General features: G+C 39.9%; 3 protein-coding genes across 4 annotated transcripts; 2 read left to right on the plus strand and 1 right to left on the minus strand.

Annotated features, from left to right (window-relative positions):
* Positions 1-10,395: 10,395 nt before the first annotated feature.
* Positions 10,396-11,378, minus strand: LOC129247693 (uncharacterized). 2 transcript variants are annotated; one of them, XM_054886933.1, is made up of 2 exons: positions 10,836-11,378; positions 10,396-10,769 (listed from the first exon to the last, which is right to left on the minus strand). In XM_054886933.1, the coding sequence occupies exons 1-2, from the start codon at positions 11,284-11,286 to the stop codon at positions 10,741-10,743; spliced, it is 480 nt and encodes a 159-aa protein (XP_054742908.1). In that variant the 5' UTR covers positions 11,287-11,378; the 3' UTR covers positions 10,396-10,740. The 2 variants fall into 2 exon arrangements, with proteins under 2 accessions (XP_054742908.1, XP_054742909.1); XM_054886934.1 differs by having other exon boundaries at positions 10,831-11,376.
* Positions 11,379-12,499: 1,121 nt separating this feature from the next.
* Positions 12,500-13,739, plus strand: LOC129249103 (KRR1 small subunit processome component homolog). Its single transcript, XM_054888736.1, has one exon. The coding sequence runs from the start codon at positions 12,523-12,525 to the stop codon at positions 13,642-13,644; it is 1,122 nt and encodes a 373-aa protein (XP_054744711.1). The 5' UTR covers positions 12,500-12,522; the 3' UTR covers positions 13,645-13,739.
* Positions 13,740-15,846: 2,107 nt separating this feature from the next.
* LOC129248232 (TBC1 domain family member 15) lies at positions 15,847-18,545 on the plus strand. The gene is made up of 4 exons (XM_054887700.1): positions 15,847-16,058; positions 16,328-17,138; positions 17,204-17,664; positions 17,723-18,545. The coding sequence occupies exons 1-4, from the start codon at positions 15,969-15,971 to the stop codon at positions 18,374-18,376; spliced, it is 2,016 nt and encodes a 671-aa protein (XP_054743675.1). The 5' UTR covers positions 15,847-15,968; the 3' UTR covers positions 18,377-18,545.
* Positions 18,546-24,340: the final 5,795 nt, after the last annotated feature.

Genomic DNA, 24,340 nt, shown 5'->3' on the forward strand with positions numbered 1-24,340 from the left:
AGATTTATTGAGTTCTTTTGATAAACAAACTATTGGGTGGCAAGTACACGAAATTAACAGTAATGTTCAAAGGGTAGTACTATGGAGTAAATAGTAAAAGTTACGCCTTAGTTCTTAAAAAAATAGTTTACTTCCGTGATGACGTCCGACAAGGCTACGACTCCTTGCACTGCCCCCTCACTTGTTTTGAGAGAAATATTACGAATTTTCCAATGAAATTCACAGGAGATGTTGATTTCGTGCTTATTTTGCTAAAACTATTTAGCACCAACACTATTCAGTTAATAATAGTTTTTAAGTTATTTGTTAATAAAATTTGTGTTTTACCTTCACCAAATTTTGATACAATAAGTGCACTTATCACATTTATTGTAATAATTATTCAAACTACATTAACATACACACACGTTTCTAACACTTTTTATTTATATATACCATAAAGTAACAATTATATTGCATTTATAACTTGCTGACAAATTTGATAGCCGTACAGAAGACTCCAAATATTGTATATCATTCAACTGATACCGATTTTAATTTTATTTGATTTATTTGTAAAGACATAATAGCTTTTCCCTGCAGTTATCTATGGCATTATTTTAAAACATGGCGCTTATTCTGACTAAACTACAATATGTAGAGTAGAATGGGGTAAGATAGGTCATTTTTTTTTGGAGAGCTCTTGCTACGGTGTTTTTGCATCGATTTTGAAAAATAAGCAAGATTTTGAAAGGTTATTTATCTGCTAACATTTTGGCTATACTGACTTATGTTTGGCTAAATATTTTGGAAGCTGCATTCAATAAGACAAAGGTACTTTTTTTCGATATTTTCAAAATCGGGGGGCACGATAGGTCAGTATATGTGAGGGGAAAAGAACAATGTACATGGCTTGGAAATTAACGTTTTAACTTTTATTTATAGAGAATGAACACTGCACATGTTATAAAAGTGAGGAATTTTTCTTTAATTCTTCTTTGGTAAATTTTTGGCGTTTTTGTATGAGCTTCTGCCTCTTTGCAGCCTCTCTTTCTTTTTTTCTTTCGGCGGCAAATTGTTTTTTTTTTTTTTTGCTTCCGCGGAGGTAGAGTTAATACTTCAATATTATTATTCTTACAAAAGTCTAATCCAAAAACACATTTTTGACGAAGTATGTATGTACAATGTTAAATGATGAGGGTTGTTTATTGATGGACCTGGTGGCTCTGGAAAAACATTTCTATATAAAACTCTTACTCACTATATTCGTGGTATTGGAGAAACAGTAATTACCGTAGCTTGGACAGGTATAGCTTCAAATTTGTTGCCAGGCGGGCGAGCTGCTCACAGCGTTTTTAAATTTCTGTGCTATTATTTGGGATGAAGCTAGCATGGTACCTGGCAGAGCTCTATTGTGTTTAGATCGTCTTTTGCGCCATATTCACCAAAATGAGACGCCTTTTGGTGGGAAAAATATTATTCTGGGTGGACACTTTAGGCAAGTTTTGCCTGTGGTACCGAGAAGTACGCGAACTGGCATAGTTGGTAATTGTTTAAAGCGTTGCTCTTTGTGGAAATTTTTTAAATCATTTAAGCTCACAATCAATATGCGTAGTCAAGAACCCGACTATTGTAAGGGCAAGATGAAGTAATTTAAAAAAAAAAAAGTACTGATTTAACTGAAAAATTTTAAAGATGTTATATGCATAAGTTCTTACATATTACATATAAATAAAAATATACACTTTTCTAATCATCATAACTTTTAATATATAAAAGTGTCACATATGCTGTTTACTTTCCGTGGGAAAAAAGCCCACCTCATTTTTGGGGGTTACACACTAGTTTTATTAAAATTTAAGGTCTCCAAAGTTGCGACCATCAATTATTCCTTTAAATTTCGTGTTCATAGCAAGCCTTTTGTATTACTTCATATTTTATTTACGGCTGTATATTTTTGATTATTTTTAACAAAGTCTTTTTCTCGAGTCGTTCCACTATCGGCTATTGTGAAAACGGGATAGTTCATTCCCATGGCAGCCGGTTCTACGTTACCGGAATGACTCGGGTTTTTCCCGACCAAGGGCTGCCGCCCCAGTAAAGTAGCCCTGTCTAGTGAACAGCATATCACCCCCCCCTTACGTCACAGGAGCAACTGATCGCAGCAACCTTGCTCCAAATGCTGCTCCTCAAGGCTGGAATTGAATCCAACCCTGGGCCAGAAGTATTCTATTGCTGCGTCTGCCACAAACGGCTTCATCCGAACTCCACCTCGGTTAGATGTAACAAGTGCAATGGGTGGAGCCACCTTAAGACCTGTTCAGGCCTTAAGTCACACAGGGAGTGGTCCACACGGTATATGGCCACGTGTTGCTCCCGCCAGCAAGCGTCTGAAGCCTCCACGGCTACTACCCCCCCCCTGATAGGCTGGAACTACCAACCGCCACCACAACCCACACCTTTACGGTAAGGAGCCAATCGGAGCAACACAACTCCCCCGACCTAACCTATTCCCTTCCCTCCTGCTCCAACCCCAGTGCGGGGCAAACCAGCAGCTCTTGGTCCCCCGCACAGTCTGTTCCGTGTGTCAGACCGTAATACCTCGGAATCTGGCATCAGCCAAATGCAATTCTTGCAATGGCTAGTGCCATTTTCGGAGATGTTCCGGCCTGCGCACCACCCGTGAGTGGACAACTGACTACGTTGCCCCCTGCACCCGCAACCGCCCCCCGTGACGCGGCCGCCCACCATCATCAGGCCGCAACAACAACAGCGGATTGCACAGCAGGCCCAACGTAGGCAACCCCACGCGTCCCTCACCCCCCGAGTTACAACAACCTCCCTTAGAAGCTTCATGCTTCTACAATTCAACTGTACCGGACTCACGAGTAAGGTCGACGGCACAGTATCGGTCCAGGAAACTAAGCTGCACGCTAGGTCCTCTCTGATGTTGTTGTAGCAGCATAAACATTCCCCATACTTATGTACATACGGGGAATGCTGCTGGAGTGACAGTCCTTGGCCGGATATAAATCCGGGTCGTTTCGGTAACGTAGAACCGACTGTCGTGGAAACGACAGGGATGGCTACAACGTGCACAGACATGATCGCGAGCGAGACAATGGTGGTGGCCTAGCGTTTATAGTCCACCACACAGTGCAGTATCGTCTCATTGATGAAGGGATCGACCGCAGGGAGAGAACCTTAGAATGTCAAAGCATAGCTGTCCGGACAGGCGATCCCGAGCTCGCACCGTGATATAGGTGCGCTCATCAGAGGTGAAAACCGATTGGTTGTAGGTGACTTCAATGCGCATCACGATCTTTGGCATTCAAGCCTGCCAAACGATCGTAGGGGGCAGCAATTGGCAGAGCAAATAGACGATTCGACATCCAGCACTGTGAACGACGAAGCCCCCACCAGGGTAGTGGGCAATTGCAACAGCTCGCCTGACCTAACAATAGCTAGCCCAGGTCTGATAAATAGCATAACGGGGCGACCTATGCTATCGCTTGCATCAGACCACTTGCCCATTATCGTCTCGATCGCCGCTCTTCCCATTCCCACCGATGTACACGCAGGCGAACGCGCATTCCGCAAGGTGCTCACAGCTGCTGCGGCTCGCTCCATTCCAGCTGGAAGTTTTAAGAACATCCGTCCCCATTTCCCAGCCGAAGCAGCCAGCTTGGCAAATGAGCGTGACCACCTACGTCAGGCCGATCCCGGGGATCCCCGCATAAGGGATCTCAATTTGGAGATCCGGCAACTGGTAGACCAACACAAGCGGACTAAATGGGTTGAGCACCTGAAGACCTGTAACCTCAACTCTGTGGTAAGTAAGCTCTGGTCCATCGTTAGGTCCCCGTCGAACATGACGAAGCACAACGACAAGGTGGCCATCACCTTGTACTTCGTTGGACCCGAAGAGATGCGCGAGCTATTTTAGCCGGCTTTTCATACTGCATCCTCCGGGCGACAGAACCAAACGTCGTGTTACCAGAAGGGTACACAAACTGACGAACGACAGTGCGCCACTTACTTTCTGCGGTGATGAGGTTCAGGGGGCCATCAATAAGTCGAAATCATCGAGAGCCATTGGCCCCGACGGATTAAACGCGCTGATGCTGAAGCATCTGGGACCCCTGGGAGTAGGATTCCTCACAAGGGTCTTCAATTTGTCCTTGGCCACTCTCATCATCCCTGATAAGTGGAAAGCAGGGAGAGTGGTCCCACTACTGAAACCTGGGAAACCCGCCAACCAAGGGGAGTCTTATCGGCCTATAACTCTCCTTTCCCCAGTAGTGAAGACACTTGAAGCCCTCCTACTCCCAGTCTACACGACACACCTTGCCCCAGCCCCACATCAGCACGGATTCCGACGAGTGCACAGCACCACCACTGCACTCACCGCCATAAACGCCCAGATATATCGCGGGCTTAACCGAAACCGCCCCTGCGAGAGGACTGTCCTAGTAGCGTTGGACCTAAAGAAGACTTTCGATACAGTCAGCCATTCCACGCTACTAGATGATATTTATCAGTCGACATTCCCGCCAGGGCTGAAGAGGTGGTCCGCGAACTACCTGAGCGGTCGTCACTCGTCAGTGATTTTTCGAGATCAAATATCAAAGCAGAGAAAGATTAAGCAAGGTGTACCGCAGGGTGGTGTCCTTTCTCCCTTGCTGTTCAACTTCTACATCTCGAAGCTCCCCCAACCACCAGCGGGAGTCTACCTGGTCTTATACGCTGATGACTGTACGATTATGGCGTCGGGCAATGACATCGATGGCCTGTGCTCCAAAGTGAACAACTACCTCACCGACCTCTCTCGCATTTTCACTACGAGGAATCTGCAACTTTCCCCCACTAAATCCACGGCGACCCTCTCTACCACCTGGACAAAGGAGGTCAAACTGTCCCTTAAGGTAAAAGTCGATGACACACCAATACCGACAGTAAACAACCCCAAAATTTTGGGTGTAATCTTTGACAGTTTGCTCTCCTTCTCAGCGCAGTGGACAAAGCTACAGACGTGCCAAAATACTGCCATTCGGACAGCGACCGGTTGCCTCCTGATGTCCCCGGTTCAACACCTACACAACGAGGCACAAATGCTTCCAGTAATGGAGCATAACAAACTGCTCCGCAAGCAGTTCCTACTGGGATGTTACCGCAGGTTTCACCCCTGCAGACACCTGCTTGAGCCTGAGCCGCCTCCCAGGCATGTCAGAAGACATCTCTTAAACTACGCTGACGAAATCCAGGACAAAACTGACCGAAATCTACTGGACCTGACAGTGTTTAGACAGTCAATAAACGACATTCGCCGGGAGACCGTCACCACCTTCTTAAGCTCCCGTCTTGCGAATGCCGTAATCGGAGTCCAACCACCACCTATAGAAGATGAAGAGCTCCAGCTTCCTCGTGAGACACGTGTAACACTGGCACAATTACGTTCTGGATATCGTAGCAGGTTAAACTCCTACTTATCTAGAATCGACCCCGACATATCAAACATATATCCGGCATGTGAAGGCACCCCGCACGACACTAACCACCTATTCAGATGCCCCCTAAAACCGACTCATCTAACACCCCTCTCCCTCTGGACGCATCTTGTCAAAACAGCATGTTTCCTGGGCCTACCTCTAGATGAGCTAGACGAAGACGACCGGTGATATGCCCGACACTGGGGGGGCTACTATTACTGTTAACAAACAAACAAAACGGGATAGATAGTGTTGTTGTAGCAGCATAAACATTCCCCATACTTACATACGGGGAATGCTTCTGGAGTGACAGTCCTTGGCCGGATTTAAATCCGGGTCGTTTCGGTAACGTAGAACTGACTGTCGTGGATAGTTAGTGTCGAATTGTTCGTTTAGGGCATTTTCCAGGAACTGACAACGTCCGAAATGTGGTAGATTTACCGGGTCTGGAGCTACTATCATATTCACTTTTCCAAGTGCCTTCCTGTCCCTAAATCTTTGACATCTTTGGAATGTTGTTGTGAGTTTAGAATACATCTTCCTAAAAATTTAGTTAAATGTAACATTTTTCATTAAGAGATTAAGATTTATTGAGGCTGTGCTTTCCTTTTCTACCACGATATATTTGCTTATAATGTCTAAGTGAGTGGACCGAATTTAAAAATTATAACACGCAAATGTAGTCACTATATCAGCCTTTTGATTTATATTACATTTTATAAATTAAAATTAAGAATTAATACCAATATTTAACGTTAAAAATACGTATTTTTTGCATAAGCTTGAAAAAATGCCCTATTACAGACGCTTATTTCACTTAAATACAAACACAGCAAAGTAACAAAATCACTTACAGTGGCTCACAGCTTATTTCAACCAGCACCCTGAAAAAAGTTTGTCTTCCTATAAAATCTAAACTAAAAGCGATATAGAAAAAATTTAAATGCAAGTAGTTAATGTAATGTTTCAAAATAAAAAATATGAATTCATTTATTTTTTAAATGTATTTATAACATTTTCAGAACTTAAAAACTAAAAAATCAACCAAAAAGAAGGTCACAGCTTATTTCAACCAGCTAGAAAATTACACTATTTAAACTAATATATGAAAAAATTTTTAAATATTAATATTTGGTGTGACCACCTTTTTGGTCAACTACCATTTTGAGCCTTTTTGGCATCGATTCGACCAACTTTTGGGTCACTTGTGGCGTTATCTTCTCCCATTCCTCGGTTAATGCCGTTTTAAGGTCCGATTTATTCGAAATTTTCCTTTTTCGGATGTTTGTATCCAAAATGGCCCACAAATTTTCAATAACATTCATGTCTGGTGACTGGGCTGGTGGATGGACAACATGAGGACAGTTCCAGATGAGCCACGTCTGCACAATGCCCGCCTTATGCTTCGGGTCATTATCTTGGTAGAACCTAAAGACGTCCGCAATACCAAGTTTTTCTGCGCTTTGAAGCAAATTGGCCTTCAATATCTCGAGATAAGCAGTTTTATCCATAGTCGTTTCAATAAATTGGAGGTTTCCGACGCCGGCTGCCGACATACAGGCCCATACCATAACGCTGCCACCGCCATGCTTTACTGTGGCCTTTAAATTTTTAGCTTGCAGTTCAGTATTGGGCTTACGCCACACATAAGAAGCTCCATCTGATCCGAAAATATTAAATTTCGACTCATCACAGAATAACACTGTATTCCAATAGGCATTGTCCTTGTGCAAATTGTCCTGGGCAAACTTCAGGCGACACTTCCTATTTTTGTCACTTATAAATGGTTTCTTGCGCGCTACTCTGCCATTGAAGTCATGCTCCCGAAGCACCCGGCGAATCGTTTCTGGGTGGCATGACTTGCCCAGCTCTTCCTCAACTTCATTGGCCACTTTTGGAGCCGATAATCTTGGGTTTGCCTTGATTTTGCGAACAATATAGCGCTCGTCTGATGAATTAAAAATTTTGTTGGGAGCACTTCTACCCTTGTCATGGGTTCTATTTTCGCGAACAAATCGGTAAATGATGCTTTGGACTGTGGAATCACTAAGTCCAACCATCTCCCCAATTTTCCTGCGGGAATGACCAGATTTATAGTGGCTGAGGACAAGCTCTCGCTGCTCGATGGTTGTGCGTGGTCCCATTTTGCGTAATGAATTTTTGTGCAAGATCTACTCTCAAAATTCATTAGAAATATATTCTAAAATTCTAAGAATAGAGCGACTAAAGCGTAGAAAAACAAACTACCGTTGCAAAGTAAAATAACGTATCATTGCTCAGCTGCCAAAGTATGTGGTTGAAATAAGCTGTGGCATTCTTTTTGGTTGATTTTTTAGTTTTTAAGTTCTAAAAACGTAATAAATACATTTAAAAAAATAAATGAATTCATATTTTTTATTTTGAAACATTATATTAACTACTTGCATTTAAATTTTTTTGATATCGCTTTTAGTTTAGATTTTATAGGAAGACAAACTTTTTTCAGGGTGCTGGTTGAAATAAGCTGTGAGCCACTGTATAAACATTCTTTATTACATTAAAATTCGATTTAAAGCTATTTTTACTAAATAATAGTCCAAATTCTATTAAATTTCTATTATTACAAATGTTCTTCTAAACGTTTGTAATGCCGTGCAGAATAAATGTGAGGAGCGAACTGTCAAACAAACGATGAGAGAGAGAAGAACAAAGCGAAATGAGAAAACCCAGTCAACATAAAGGGAATAACTCTTATATTATTATCGCGCGATTTTTGGTCCAAATTTTCGCCTGCGGCGCTTTTTTGCTTTCAAATATACATACATATTACAAAAACAAATATTTTTACAAATACTGAAAATTTGGAATAAAAATCGCGCGATTTTTAGTCCAAATTTTCGCCTGCGGCGCTTTTTTGCTTTCAAATATACATATATATTACAAAAACAAATATTTTTACAAATACAGAAAATTTGGTATAAAAATCGCGCGATTTTTAGTCCAAATTTTCGCCTGCGGCGCTTTTTTTCTTTCAAATATACATATATATTACAAAAACAAATATTTTTACAAATACAGAAAATTTGGTATAAAAATCGCGCGATTTTTAGTCCAAATTTTCGCCTGCGGCGCTTTTTTGATTTTAAATATACATACATATTACAAAAACAAATATTTTTACAAACACTGAAAATTTGGAAAAAAAATCGCGCGATTTTTAGTCCAAATTTTCACCTGCGGCGCTTTTTTGCTTTCAAATATACATATATATTACAAAAACAAATATTTTTACAAATACAGAAAATTTGGAATAAAAATCGCGCGATTTTTAGTCCAAATTTTCGCCTGCGGCGCTTTTTTGCTTTCAAATATACATACATATTACAAAAACAAATATTTTTACAAACACTGAAAATTTGGAAAAAAAATCGCGCGATTTTTAGTCCAAATTTTCACCTGCGGCGCTTTTTTGCTTTCAAATATACATATATATTACAAAAACAAATATTTTTACAAATACAGAAAATTTGGTATAAAAATCGCGCGATTTTTAGTCCAAATTTTCGCCTGCGGCGCTTTTTTGCTTTCAAATATACATATATATTACAAAAACAAATATTTTTACAAATACAGAAAATTTGGTATAAAAATCGCGCGATTTTTAGTCCAAATTTTCGACTGCGGCGCTTTTTTGCTTTCAAATATACATATATATTACAAAAACAAATATTTTTACAAATACAGAAAATTTGGACCAAAAATCGCGCGATAATAATATAAGAGTTATTCCCTTTATGTTGACTGGGTTTTCTCATTTCGCTTTGTTCTTCTCTCTCTCATCGTTTGTTTGACAGTTCGCTCCTCACATTTATTCTGCACGGCATTACAAACGTTTAGAAGAACATTTGTAATAATAAAATTCTAATAGAATTTGTAGTATTATTTAGTGAAAATAGCTTTAAATCAAATCTTCAATTAATAAAGAGTGTTTATAAGTGAATTCGTTACTTTTCTGTGTTTGTATTTAAGTGAAATAAGCGTCTGTAATAGGGCATTTTTTCAAGCTTATGCAAAAAAGGTGCATTTTTAACGTTAAATATTGCTTTTAATTCTTAATTTTAATTTATAAAAAGTAATATAAATCAAAAGGCTGATATAGTGACTACATTTGCGTGTTATAATTTTTAAATTCGGTCCACGCACTTAGACATTATAAGCAAATATATCGTGGTAGAAAAGGAAAGCTCAGCCACAAAAACAAATATTTTTACAAATACAAAATCGCGCGATTTTTATTCCAAATTTTCGCCTGCGGCGCTTTTTTCATTTCAAATATACATATATATTACAAAAACAAATATTTTTACAAATACTGAAAATTTGGAATAAAAATCGCGCGATTTTTAGTTCAAATTTTCGCCTGCGGCGCTTTTTTGATTTCAAATATACATATATATTACAAAAACAAATATTTTTACAAAAAAAAAAAAAATTTTATAAATAGTGAAATAATGCAAAATCGGACAATTTTTGACCTAAATTTTCGCCATCGGCACTCATAACTTTTACGATAAAACCGCGTTTTAATAAGTGCTATGAAATATAAAACCTAATTTAAATGCTTGCTGGGTTGACGACTGCTATATACTCTTCTCTTTAACTGTATTTCAGTACAAACTGCAAATGCGGTCGGAAAAAACCTAATTTTTAAACTTCTCCTGGGGGTTCCATAGGGACACTAGGAGGTTGGGACTTTCACAGTTATAATGGTGTGACCTTGCTCTTTCTAATGGGCGTGGTGGATGGTTTATTGATTTAACACACATAATGCTAAAATCAATTGAATTATCATATCAAAGACACGGAAATTCCTTTCATTTCGAGCTAATTTTCATCGTCTGAGCTGTAGTTGGAATCCAATAACAGGAGTTAAAGAAAAAACATTATATTATTGTCACAACAAAGTTATATTTGGACGATATTATGGTAAAAGTAAATTAAATGAAAGTAGAAACATTATTTCAAGTTGGAAGAGAAACTAATCTCTCTTTCAGACTCTAATTTTTTGTTGCTTCCGATCAAACACTTTCACACAAATTAAAAATTTAAACTGATCCAGTTTTTTCATCTACCTACACATATTATACTGAAAGCTTTATGGCTGAAAAGAAAAAAAGGGGAATATAAAATCAACCTTATTCGCCATGCGTTGAATTTCGCCAGTATGCCACGACTCCTCATGATGTTTAAGTGTCACAAATCTAAATTCCAAATACTCCGGGAAAACCTCTGCTTATTCATGGTTGCTCATATTTTCAGCATCTAAATAGTAAGAATAAGTTTTATGGGTGACAAGATTAAGTAAACCGAAGTGTATATCAACCTCACTCTCCATGCGTTCTCTTTCTCGAGTTTGTCGTAACTCCTCACGATGTTTAAGTGTCACAGATCTAAATTCCAAGTACTCGGGACTAATTTCTGCTTCTTCATACCTGCTCATATCTTCACCATCCAAGTATGACTGTTCTTCCTCTTCTTCAGACGAAGTTTCATAAACTGGCTTGGTTGCCATTAACTGATTGCGCAGCTCTTCATTTTCTTGATCCAAATGCGTTGCACGTTGCTTCCAATACTCTATCTGGGCTTGACATTGTCTCATCACAAAAGATTCATACAAGTCACGCCATACACCTGCAGCTTTGCTGGCGGTATAATTGTTAACTTTTGGTATTTCTTTCGATGGAGCTGAAGTCAAAAATCCCTCAGTATGGATTTGCTTTTTCGCATTTCTCCTAGAAAGCCTCCTGCGTGTCCGATTCCTAACTGATTTACTTTTCATTTTTTACGTTTAGTTGAAAGGTTTGGCTTAAAGTTCTTAATTCACAATGCAACAAACACAACAATTCAAATGTTCTACACAGACGTGCAACACTAAATTGTAGTTCATTGTGACACTCTGTATCAAGTGAATTATAGGGTGTTTACATGAGGCGATTTGCAGTCGAATCTTTAGCAACAATCGCCTGGACTTAACGGTCTGTCACTTAACAACCGACGTTATAATACGTTCACATACGAATTAATCACCTATAAATCCACCAAATTAATCTACCCGTTCACATATGGCGATTACCTGCAAAATTTACAATCAGCTGTCTATACTGCTTTGAGAGGTTTTTCTTCATAGAAATTATTTAGGTGGGATATTACGGTGTATTTGGTTTCTTTAATTATTATTAACAATATGAAGAAGGAATATTTAATTTAAAAATCCATATAGTCGACGCTCCTGTTTATATTCTCGAAAATGTTTCTCAATTCTAAACTAAAGCAAAAACTGCAGATTTGCGAACAATGTTCAGTGAAAGACGTCTGCATGTGAACTTCGTTCTTATTTCAGGTGTCTGGCAACACAAACTTTTCGATAAATTACATAAATTTAACAATAAATTACTTCAAAACCATAAGCGCTGGAGGGTGTGGTTTTCAGTTTTAAGATGGGGATATACCTTTCTATCAACCCCTTACAATCTTCTTTTGTCTTACGACATCCACCCTACCCCCTACATTATACAAAATTTTTCCTCAGTATATATTGTTGTGACCGTGTCACGCGTTTATTCTTATTCCGATAATACAAATTAGCTTATTTCATTAATCAATAAAAATACATTACACGAGAATTAAAATTTATAGAAAATGCGTATATCAAGATCGTCTGCCTCGGCTTCTGTTCTTCTTCTCGCACATCGCTGTCAAAATCATCCGAGTTATGTTGAGTGTTGCCACATGCTTAGTTTTTAAATAGGGTATCCAACATATATGGTATAGAATACAGTAATAGGTATAGAATACTTTTGTTGTATATACTCGAATTTTACGCGCCCAAGAGGTTAAACCTTAAAATAAAAAATATATACATAAGTCCTTCTCCTCTGAAATTTGACGACACGATAGTCAACAATATAGCTTATAACAATTGATAAAAAAATCGAGTGCAAAAACACTACCAATAATCGAAGCCAACTTATTGGCTCATTCCTAAGATCAGCAACAGTGTTATTGTGAATGATTTATGAACATCAAAATAAAACAAACACACGTGCGGTGCGTAGTATCAAATAAACAATTTTTTCCTTATAATTACGTTGTAATGAGTGACGACGAGCTTAAAGAAAGTACAATAGTGTCCACTGAACCTGTCGACAATGCGTGGAACCTAAAAATTCCGCAGTTTAAACCTGAAGATAACCCCAACGGCTTAGTAGAAGAGAGCACATTTGCAACACTATTCCCAAAGTATAGGGAAAAATATCTAAAGGAAGTATGGCCTCTGGTGAAACAGGCTCTATCTGAGCATGATCTTAAAGCAGAACTGGACTTGATAGAGGGTAGCATGGTGGTCAAAACTACGCGTAAAACATGGGACCCTTATATTATTATCAAGGCACGCGATATGATTAAGCTGATGGCCCGCAGCGTTCCTTTCGAGCAGGCTCGTCGTGTATTGCAGGATGAGATCGGCTGTGACATTATTAAAACTGGAAATCTTGTTCATAAAAAGGATAAGTTCGTAAAGCGTCGTCAACGTTTAATTGGACCCAATGGAGCTACGCTAAAATCAATAGAGCTTCTTACTGATTGTTATGTATTGGTGCAGGGTAATACGGTGGCAGCTTTAGGCCCCTACAAAGGTTTGCAGCAAGTCCGAGACATTGTACTAGATACTATGAACAATGTCCACCCTATTTACAATATCAAGGCTTTAATGATTAAGCGTGAACTAATGAAAGATCCAAAATTAGCTAACGAGGATTGGTCACGGTTTCTGCCGAAATTCAAAAATAAAAATATCAGCAAACGCAAGCAACCCAAGGTGAAGAAACCAAAGAAGGAATACACGCCATTCCCACCTGCGCAGACTGAAAGCAAAGTCGACAAGCAACTTGCTTCAGGAGAATATTTCCTTAGTAAGGAGCAGCAGCAAGCACGAAAACAACAGGAGCGCAATACGAAGCAATCCGAATCCGCCAAGAAACAGGAGGAGCGCCGTAACAAAGATTTTATTCCACCTATAGAAGACGGACCGTCCACAAGCCGCAAAAGGTCAGCTGAAAATGATAATAGGAAAATAGATGTTAAGGCGTTAAAAGCGAAAGTGGCTAAAGCAGCCAAAAAGTCTAAAATGGGGCCGTAAATTATAGCATACTCTATGCCCTAAAATTGTATATTACTTTGTGTTTATCACTGTTAATACACATACACTTATATTTTTATAGTTAAAATTACAAATAGACTTTCGTTCCTCACTTTTCGTGGTTTATAGGGGGCAAACAAAGTCCGCTCTACATTTTTGAAATAATTTCCTAAGTACATTTAGGAAAAAACCCTGGAAAAGAATGTTCATATGTTCCCATTGGTAGTTTTTTTATTATTATCATTATTAATATTTCATTTGTTTAAGAATGTCAAAGCGTTAATAAATGATTACAAGTGAAAATGCAAAAGAACATGCACTTGGATCTAGTGCGAGTATTTCAGGTGAAAGTTGATATATAGGATATGCTGCGATTTGAAGACGGCGAAAGAAGAGCAGTACAGACGACTTGACACGACACGACAGTCGGTTCTACGTTACCGAAAAGACCCGAATTTATATCCGGCCAAGGACTATCACTCCAGCATGTAAGTACGGGGAATGTTTATGCTGCTACATCAACAACAACTTGACACGACAGTCGGACCAATGTTACCGGAATGAACAGTCAAGCCAAGGACTGCTTATGCAGGAATGTTTATGTTGTTACAACAAAAACAATGCGCCACCGCATACTTTTTGCCTATTTTATTTGTTTTAGTATTAGTAGAGAAAAATCATTTATTTAGAATTAGTCAATACACCACAATTCAAAGTTATGCAGCCATTAATATAATGATAAGGGCAAATTAATACAAATGGATATACGTTCCCACGACAGTCGGTTCTATGTTACCGGAACGACCCGGATTTATATCCGGCCAAGGACTGTCACTTCAGCAGCATTCCTCATAGAAGTATGGGGAATGTTTATGCTACTACAACAAAAACAACAAGTGGATATACAGTCTAGTATCGATCATTTGTAACCCGCTAAATTGAAAATCGCGATAAATCAAAAAAAATCTATCTCCTTGAAAAAAATTCGTTACATAATTTGTAAAAGTTCCATACATTTTGGTCCCCTCGTTAATTCGTAGTGTTTTTCACAACTCATAGAATATTAAACCTCTTATAAATTGAAATTTTGTTTTCGTAACCTCTTATACGGGTGGGCCATATAGCGTCTGCTTTTTGAACGACCTATTTTCTTGAGAATGGTAACACAAATGACATGTCAAATGTATTCATAATTTACTTAAAGGTTTGGCATTTACGAAATGGGACGCTATATGCTTGAACAAAATTGGGAAATATTGAAAAACTATTTCCAAAGTGGTGAGTCTTCTTCTTCTTTTCTGATTTTCACATCGGTGGCTACGTCAATAGGCAAAATTGTCGGATTTGGGGCTCAGAAAATCCACACGTTACTGTAGAGAAGCAAATGCATCCACAACGAGTCACTGTTTGGTGGGGTTTTTGGTCTGGCGGCATCATCGGGCCATTTGGATGCCTGCAAATGAAAATAAAAATATGAACAAAAATAAATCTAAAAGTAATACGGTTACCAAAAACCTTAATAAGCAACATTGTTTCTATAAGGCTGCCAAATGTCAGAAAATAGAAGTTCCGATCACATTCTTAATGCCAATATCAAAAAAATGAGAGAGAGGTTTGTAGTCAGCGGTAAAGTAGTATTCATCACAAACAACAATTGATGCAGTTTTTAGTCACAGTATAACTTTTAATTCGGTTCTCTGATTCTCAAGACTATTGCAACAACGTCATATTAAAATGCACTTATCTGCCTATCTATCAATAATTCTTCTCCGAAAAGAATGCATTGGTGCGTGACATCCATTTGGTAGTGAGCACAAAGCACCAAAAGATAGAAAAGGTTTTTTCTAATAGCGGTCGACCGTCGGCTGATAATGGCAAGCTTCCAAGTAAGAGTGTATGCCATGAACAAGCTCCTTAACCCATTAAAAACCATGTACCATTTGGAGGCGACATAAAACAGTAAGTACCTCCATTTGGGGAACCACATCAAGAGGATGAAGAACTTGGCCAAACAACTATCAAAGAATGTACACACCAATTAAATATATATAACAATTTCTATTATTATTAGTGCAGTACCTTATTTTTGAATACCTCTAGTCTTCTTCAACGTACACTGCTCCTCAAATATCTACGTCATGCTGTGCCTTTAAATCTGTCAGCTAGAACAGCTGCTTAATTTTACGAAGTTTAAGAAAAGTCAAGTCGGTGAGGAAGGCAGACGTAAATTTGATAATAATACGAGCAATTTGGATTGAAAGGTGTAAAGTTTGTAAAAATTACAGCATAATCGTGAATTTTTGCACAAGTCTTTAACTTGTAAAATGATAAACTCTGTACATTATGAAAACAGCCAAAGTGTACACCCTGGAACAGATGGTTCACCAACGGCGACACAATTCACAAATGGCACAGTGAGTTCGATGTTAATTTGAAGAAAAATGGGCATTTGAGATAATAATTTATATATTATGTTTTTAATCATATCGCACTGCAATTCTATGTAGATATTTATTATATCTGTTTGCGTGACTTGAAAATATTTGGAGATTGTGAAAAAATTGCCAATATTCTCATTGACCTAACTGTTTCATAGCAGTAACAAAGAAATCCCCGTTTCGTGAACTGCATTTAAATGTATTCAATTTACCCTTATTAACATCTATCGGTATTACTTTTCTAGATAATGTGTACTCATGATGGGGTTCTGCTCCGAAAGGCAAATGTGGAGCATATAGCCGACCTGAATACTAGCGGTTCATTAACAATAATCGGTTATGACTCTCCACGTCGGCTGTTTATTGAGTGGCGACCTAACGATAATATACCTATTGCTGACGATAGCCAGGATTGGGCAGTTGTGGACACAATACCACGACGTTCGCGCACTATTTCTGAATGTAAAGCATTCGACATTAAGCCCTCGCCAGAAACTGTGGCAGCTAATAAACCACGTATAATACGTACTCAATTCGATGAACTGAGTTGTATTTTAGTCAAACATCGCGGACAAGTTATATGCTTCATACATAAATGCGACGATAGTGTCCATAGTGAATTCTTCTTTCAACACGGCAATGCCGATCAGTTTGTTCAGTCCATGTGTGATCTGCACATTATTGAGCACTCGTTTACCCAAGATGGGTGTGCCGAATATACTGTGCTTAACACGGAAACACAAAAGCTGAAACGCACATTCGCCGAGCTAAACATTGATGACATGAAAAATGCGGAATTAAAAAAGGAAAAAGGTTGGGTGAGAAATACGTGGTCCGGGCTTCTTGTAAACTTACCGGACTTGGCATCCGGTGTCAAGGGTAGTACACCAAGAAATTATGCGATGCGTCATCAACATGAAACGAATCGAAATGCCGGAAATTACAGCCACAGCAGTAGTGAGGATCAATCACCAGTTGAAGGCGAACCTGAAAATGTGAAAGAAGAGGATGAGAAGATTGTAAACACGTTGCCTGAACGACCATTTATAGAGAGGGGTAATTCGTTTTTGTAGAAATACAAATACGTTTAAGTTTAAAGTAGATTTTTGTATCTCTTACAGGCAAGCCGCTAAATGAGGCGCAGTGGTTGGAGTTTCAGTCAGCAGATGGTCGTATATCCGATGCCGCCCGCATTCGAGAAATTATTTTCCACGGAGGCATTCACTACAATATACGCGCTGATGTTTGGAAGTACCTTCTGAACTATTACCGATGGAATGATTCTGAAATTGAACGCATTCAACACCACAAACAAAAGTATAAGGAATATTATAAAATGAAAGCACAATGGTTATCAATGACAGCCACACAAGAAGAAAACTTTAGTGGTTTTCGTGATCGCAAATGTCAAATCGAAAAAGATGTGAAACGCACTGATCGTACGCTAGAGTTTTTTGCTGGCGAAGATAATCCAAATTTGATGGTACTACAAGGCATACTCATGACCTACGTAATGTATAACTTCGATTTGGGCTATGTACAGGGCATGTCTGATCTGCTAGCACCAATACTTTCCATCCAGGTACAAATCAAATGTTTTTAACTCCTTATAGTGATTATATATCATTTCAATCTTCCAGGGCAATGAGGTGGATGCCTTTTGGTGCTTTGTTGGCTTTATGGATATGGTATTCGCCAATTTTGACATTGACCAGGCAGGTATGAAAACTCAATTTCGTCAACTGCGTCGTTTAGTCGAATTTTCGAATCCGCGTCTATTTAAATATATGGTCGCACATGATTCAGATAATATGTTTTTCTGCTTCCGCTGGTTACTTGTTTGGTATAAACGTGAATTCTCCAACAACGATGTACTCAAGCTTTGGGAGTGCCTTTGGACTCGGTTGCCTTGTCCAAATTTTCATTTGTTTATATCAGTCTCCATATTAGACCAACAAACAGATCTTATAATCGAAAACAAATACGAGTTTACAGAGATTTTAAAACACATCAACGAATTGTCGGGGTGCATCGACGTTAAACGTACATTAGAAATCGCGGAAGCAATTTATCTACAAATAAAAGCGGCAGAAGATTTGCCCAATGATATTCGAAAGATCATAGGAGAGCCCGTCTTAGATTCAAATAATGGAGACGAGAACTCTGAAAATGTAACTGAACATGATTTCGCAGATGAAATGTACGAATTAGTGCACAAGCCTGAGGAGGATCGGCGGCAAGAAGAGCAGTTCGACGAGGCATGTGAACGCTCAATGTTTTTGAATTATACATAGATAACTTTTGTTTATTCTATTATTTGATTAGCTGTTATATATATACATATATTTAGAACTAAGTGTTTTATAAGCAAAACAAACAACAAGAAAATCTAGCTGCTTATAAATGGTTTGTTTTAAACAATTGTGTGACTCACCTTAAAACCATCCGAATGAATTCAATATGATATACTTTTTTATTTGTAAATGAGTAATTTCAGTAAAGGACTATGTCGACCAAAATTCCAAAAAATTTATACAAACACTTTCAAATTTTGAATTAAAATGAAATGTATAGATGTTTTATGATAGATATAGTATCTTTAAGATTGATAACTTCTGTAGTTGTATCTACTACATATTATATTTTATTATAAAAACCATATCAAATTTTTTATTACACGGATCTTAAATGATGTTTCATTTTTATACTTCGTTTTGTGCGTTCCGTACCTTTGTTAAGTATATTTTTTTCATCTTAATGTTTAACGCACAAATCGAACATGTGGGATAATATAAATATGGGTACAAATGCCCATTTATTAGAAACCAATTTTACTTCATTGAAACTGTGTACACATATGTACATACATTCGTACAGCTATTATATACGAGGTTATGCTGATGATCTTAAAATATTTGCGGTGATTAACAGGGCTTGTGACTCTGAAAAGTTGCAATCCGATTTACACAATATCCAGAACTGGTGCTATTTAAAACGATTATCACTATATATAAGCAAATGCTTTCACGTAAAATTTGCTAAATCAACCAATACTTTGCATACTGGTATTGCTGGCTCATCTCTACAATCCAATGAAGAAATTAAAAACTTAGACGTTATTTCCGACTCTAAGCTGTCATTCCCATGGCAGCCGGTTGTACGTTACCGGAATGACTCGGGTTTTTCCCGACCAAGAGCTGCCGCCCCAGTCTAGTGTACCGTACCCTGTCCCTTGCAGCAGGTTTGCTCCAAATACTTCTCTTCAGGGCTGGCGTTGATCCGTGTGGAGTTGTCTATCTGTCTCCCATCGGACGCGTCCCCAGGTGGCGGATCGGGGAAGGCTCGGCATCATGCAGGGTAAGTGGGTAATAAAATACCACTCGCGGACCAAAACAGAAAAACACCTGCTTGGAGGTGCGAATAGTTCAACTATCACCAAGCTAGGGTAGGAGGGCTAGCAACCTACTTATCCAAAAAAAACCAAAACCCAGAAGCGTCTGCCTCAGATTGAGCGGCTCTCTGGTCAGCGTCTGTTCTCCATGTAAGGAGCGGCTGTACCAATCGTGTATTGCGAAAAAGCTGGGGCTATGAGCCTGAGTATGCGGAGTGGAATTTTGTAAAAATGGCTTTTAGAAGGGTTCATGGCCTCTTCCGCCCCGTTAAAACCTGGCAGGTCTCACAAAGCGCATAGTCTTAAATGACCACATAGGTTGGGCTGAGATTACTCCCCATTAATTGCAGTTGGAAGTCTGGCACTGAACACTGGACCCCATAAGGGCCAGAGTCAACCCTCGCATGGCCTCGCTGTTTACAAAGATAACCATGGAACTTACGGTAACTGCGTACACGCGCTGAGATAGCGGCTGTGAGTTGGGGCCCATACAGCATGGACAACACAAACATAAATAAAAACAAAAACAACGATGTAAACAGCACTACCAAGATGGTAACAGAAGAAGCTATGGAGGCTTTCAGGAGGAGCTCCGTGATTGCAAGGACTCCTCCGCAGGCAGCAGCAACAACAGGCAATACAACGGAGAGCAGCTTGCCAGCAACGACTACTCAGCGGCGAACAGGTGTATCAACGCTGGAGATGAAAGGCCGAGATGGCATGGCCGGGACGCCGACGACCCATCACATCAAAAAAGTCACTGACGCTTCTAAGTCGCAAAAAAATGCGACTTCCTGCAGTACTGATTCAAAACAAAGCAGACAATTTGAATTGATTGACATACTTGGAAGAGAAATTGATGGACTTATCCAATACGTAGAATCACGCCGTAGTGTTCACGGTGACATAAGAAGAATGTGCAGTGTTGTCAAAAGAGCTCACACAGACGTTCTCATTGAAACGGATTCAATGGAACGGTGCATAAGAAAATTGTCCACCCCTAAACAGGTTCAAATTGGGCAGGGGAAAACACTCATCAGTCGGCTAAGAGAACCCGAGCCAAAGAAAGCCCAAGAGCTGCAGCCTAGATTGCAACAAAGTCTCCAGTTGCTAAAAAGAGGAAAAGCGACACTGATTCCTCTCGGCCACAAACTGTAACTCAACCCTTGCAGAGGGAAGAGTGGATAAAGGTAGAGAAGAAAAAGAAATCGCTGAAAATCAGAAAAGGTACCATCAGGCCAATGTCGGACGCCATTATTATCGAGAAAGAGACGGACGGTACATCATATGCGGATATGTTGCGAGCTGTAAAGCACAGCGAAGAACTAAAGGACCTTAGCGAAAAAGTTAAGACAATGCGACCTACAAAAAAAGGAGGCCTCCTTATAGAATTTAAAAGGAGCAAGGATGTTGAGGCCAGTAGTTACCAAATGGCTATTGAAAAAGCGCTGGACGGTGTAGCATCGGTGAACCTGAAGACGCATACAATCACAATCCAATGTAAGGGTCTTATCACTGACCTGAACACGGAGGAGGAGGTACTTGAAGCGATTACTCAGCAGCTCTTGGCCCCTCGCGCATTCTGTTCCGTGTGTCAGACCATAGATCTTCGCAACCTGACAACAGTCCAGTGCAATTCTTGCAATGGCTGGTGCCATTTTCGGAAGTGCTCTGGCCTGCGCACAACCCGTGAGGGGACACGCGACTACGTTGCCCCCTGCTGCAGAGCTCTGCACCCACAGCCACCCCCTGTGGCGCGGCCACCCCTCAACATCAGGCCACAACAACTTTTGCAGAACACACAGCAGGACCAACGAAGACTATACCACGCGTCTCTCACCGCCCGAACTACGATTGGAAGTAGGTGACTTTAATGCGCATCACGATCTTTGGCATTTAAGCCTGCCAAATGATCGTAGTGGACAGCTATTGGCAGAGCAGATAGACGATTCGACATTCAGCACTGTAAACGACGACACAATTGCTAGCGGTGGTCTGATAAATAGCATAACCTGGCGACCTATGCTATCACTTGCATCAGACCACTTGCCCATTATCATCTCGATCGAGAAACCGACTTTGTTTCCGCGGACCACCGGTCATAAACAACTTAAACAAAGCTGATTGGACCAAGATTCGCGGAATTTATCGAAGACATCTTCGCCGCTCTCCCCATTCCCATCGATGTGCGCGCAGGCGAACGCGCATTCCGCAAGGTGATCACAGCCACTGTGCAGCTGTGTGTGTGTTCATACCCGCTAGAAGGATCCGGGATATATGTCCCAATTTCCCAGCTGTTCTGGCGAACGAGCGTGATCTCCTACGCCAGGCCGATCCCGGGGATCCTCGGATAAGGGATCTTAATTCCGAGATTCGGCAACTGGTAAACGGACATAAGCGGAACAAATGGGAAGAGCATCTGAAGACCTGCAGCTTCACATCTAGTGTGAGTAAGCTCTGACCCACCGTAAGGTCCCTGTCGAACTCGACGACGACAAGGTGGCCATCACCTTCAACGGTTGTACTTCGTCGGCTTTTTATACTGCATCCTCCGGCTGACAGATCCAAGCATCGTGCTACCAGAAGGCTGCACAAACTGACGAACGACAGTACGCAATACAAAACAAACAAAATTAGGAGAAATTGCATGTTTGTGAAAATTCAGTAAATGGCTTGGTACTATTGTGATTTGTGAGATTAAAACTAAATAAACAAATACAAACGAAGTGCCGTGTGTTAAATTGTGAAAGCACAAGTTAATATAAAGCCTCCAAATGCAATTTGTTTGCGTTTTTACGAGTATGCGGAAGACGCTGTGGCTAGAAAGTGTGTATGTGTGCGTATAATTTCTGGGTTTGGCTGTGTCTATCGCTTTCGCCAACTCTTCTTCACAAACAAGTAATTCCCCTTCCTTTGGTTTATTTATTTATGGACTTTTGTTGTTGTTGTAGCAGCATAAACATTCCCCACACTTTCATACTTTCATTCGGGGAATGCTGCTGAAATGACAGTCCTTGGCCGGATATAAGTCCGGGTCGTTTCGGTAACGTAGAACCGACTGTCGCGGAAACGTTTATTTTTGGACTCTTACGACACGGCGAACTAGGAAGGCGCAATCTTCTCTATCGTTCTTGGGATGTTGAAAGGTTTGATTATGACAAAACTGAGATTACGTTGGTGATATACAAAAAAAAAACTAACGCAGCCACAACCAAGGCCATTTGAGTATTATAGGTGGCCTCTTCCCAAAGCAGTTACTTTATTTTTCGCGATTTTGACAAGTCTGACTTCAAGTCCCTTTCCAATACAAAACAAACAAAAGGAGGAGAAATTACACGTTTGTGAAAATTCAGTGAATGGCTTGGTAATATTGGGATTTGTGAGATTTAAACTAAACAAATTAATGAAAACGAAGTGACGCGTGTTAAATTGTGAAAGCACGAATTAATATAAAACAGTCAAATGCAGTTTTTTGCGTTTTTATGCACAAGACGCTCTGACGACACAGCGTCACCCAAAAGCAAGATTTATCCATGAGTAGTACGTTGCCAAATTCCGTTCTCAATTTTCCTAGCCCATGCAAGTCTTTTTAATGTGTGATTATGAGAGCAGCGGTTTCTTCTTTCATTTCGCAGATGCTCGCGGTATTTTTGGGCATTTAGGGTGCTGCTTGAAATCGCTTTTCATACGCGGAATTCATTTTGAAGAAAAACAAAGTTCCTAAATCTTTCCCAAATCTAATAAATTGCACAACGCGTATTGAGAAAAGAATACGCCTCTATCTTTGAATTTTCCTCCTAAGATTATTTTTTTAAATAAGGACAAGTGATTTCATTTAATTTGAACCTAATTTTGCACTAAAAGCTATAATTAAATAATATTAAACTTCAAAATATTAAAGAAAAATTTCCTGTTTTCTATTCGTGACGTTGGCATTTCTGTAGGAGTTTTGTGAAAGGACGTGATATATCATAAAAAGTAACATTGCGACAATTATGATATCACAGTTCGAACATATTCTCTGGCATTGTGTTTAGTCGAGTTAGGTAGATACCTTACGGGGGGTCAGAGCTTACTCACACCAGATGTGAAGCTGTAGGTCTTCGTGTGTTGTACCCATTTCGCCAGCTTATGATTATGATTTACCCTGTTTAATTTTTGTTGTTGTAGCAGTTGACGGAATCCTGCCAGTGTGGTGTAGTCACCGATCGTCTTAGTCTAACTCATCTAGCGGTAGACCCAGGAAACGTGCTGTTTCGACAGGTTGGGTCCAGAAGGAGAGGGGTGTTAAATGAGTAGGTTTGGTGGGGCATATGAAAAAGTGGTTATTAGAAGGCCATTACGCACTGCGACCAGAGTTGATCTATTGTGCAATGAAAAAGTGGTTAGTGTTATGCGGTGCACCTTCACATGCTGGACATATATGAGTAGGTCGGGGTCGATTTAGCCTACTACAATATCCAGAACGTAATTGGGCCAACGTTACGCGGGTCTCGCGAGGCAGCAAAATTCTTTGTCTATAATAGGTGATGGTTGCACTCTGTTAATAGCATTCGGAGATCGGGAGTTTCGGAAGATGGTAAGGCTCTCCCGATGAATGTCGTTGTCTGCCTGTATACTGCCCGGTCCAGTAGTTGTTGTTGTGGTTTGTCCTGGATCTCGTCAGTGTGTGTTACCGAAGGTATCACCCTAGCAGAAATTGCTGAGCAAGGGGGGGATATTGGAAGGCGTCCCACAGCTCTCCTGATTAATGTATTTTGACATGTCTGGAGCTTTGTCCACTGCGGTTCACTGGTGCCAGGTGACCATAAGTGTGCAGCATAGGCTATGTTCAGAAACGCATTATAATGCGCGGTACTTGCAGCGC

Source organism: Anastrepha obliqua, chromosome 5, assembly GCF_027943255.1.
Source record: "Anastrepha obliqua isolate idAnaObli1 chromosome 5, idAnaObli1_1.0, whole genome shotgun sequence".
Classification (NCBI taxonomy): Eukaryota; Metazoa; Arthropoda; class Insecta; order Diptera; family Tephritidae; genus Anastrepha; species Anastrepha obliqua.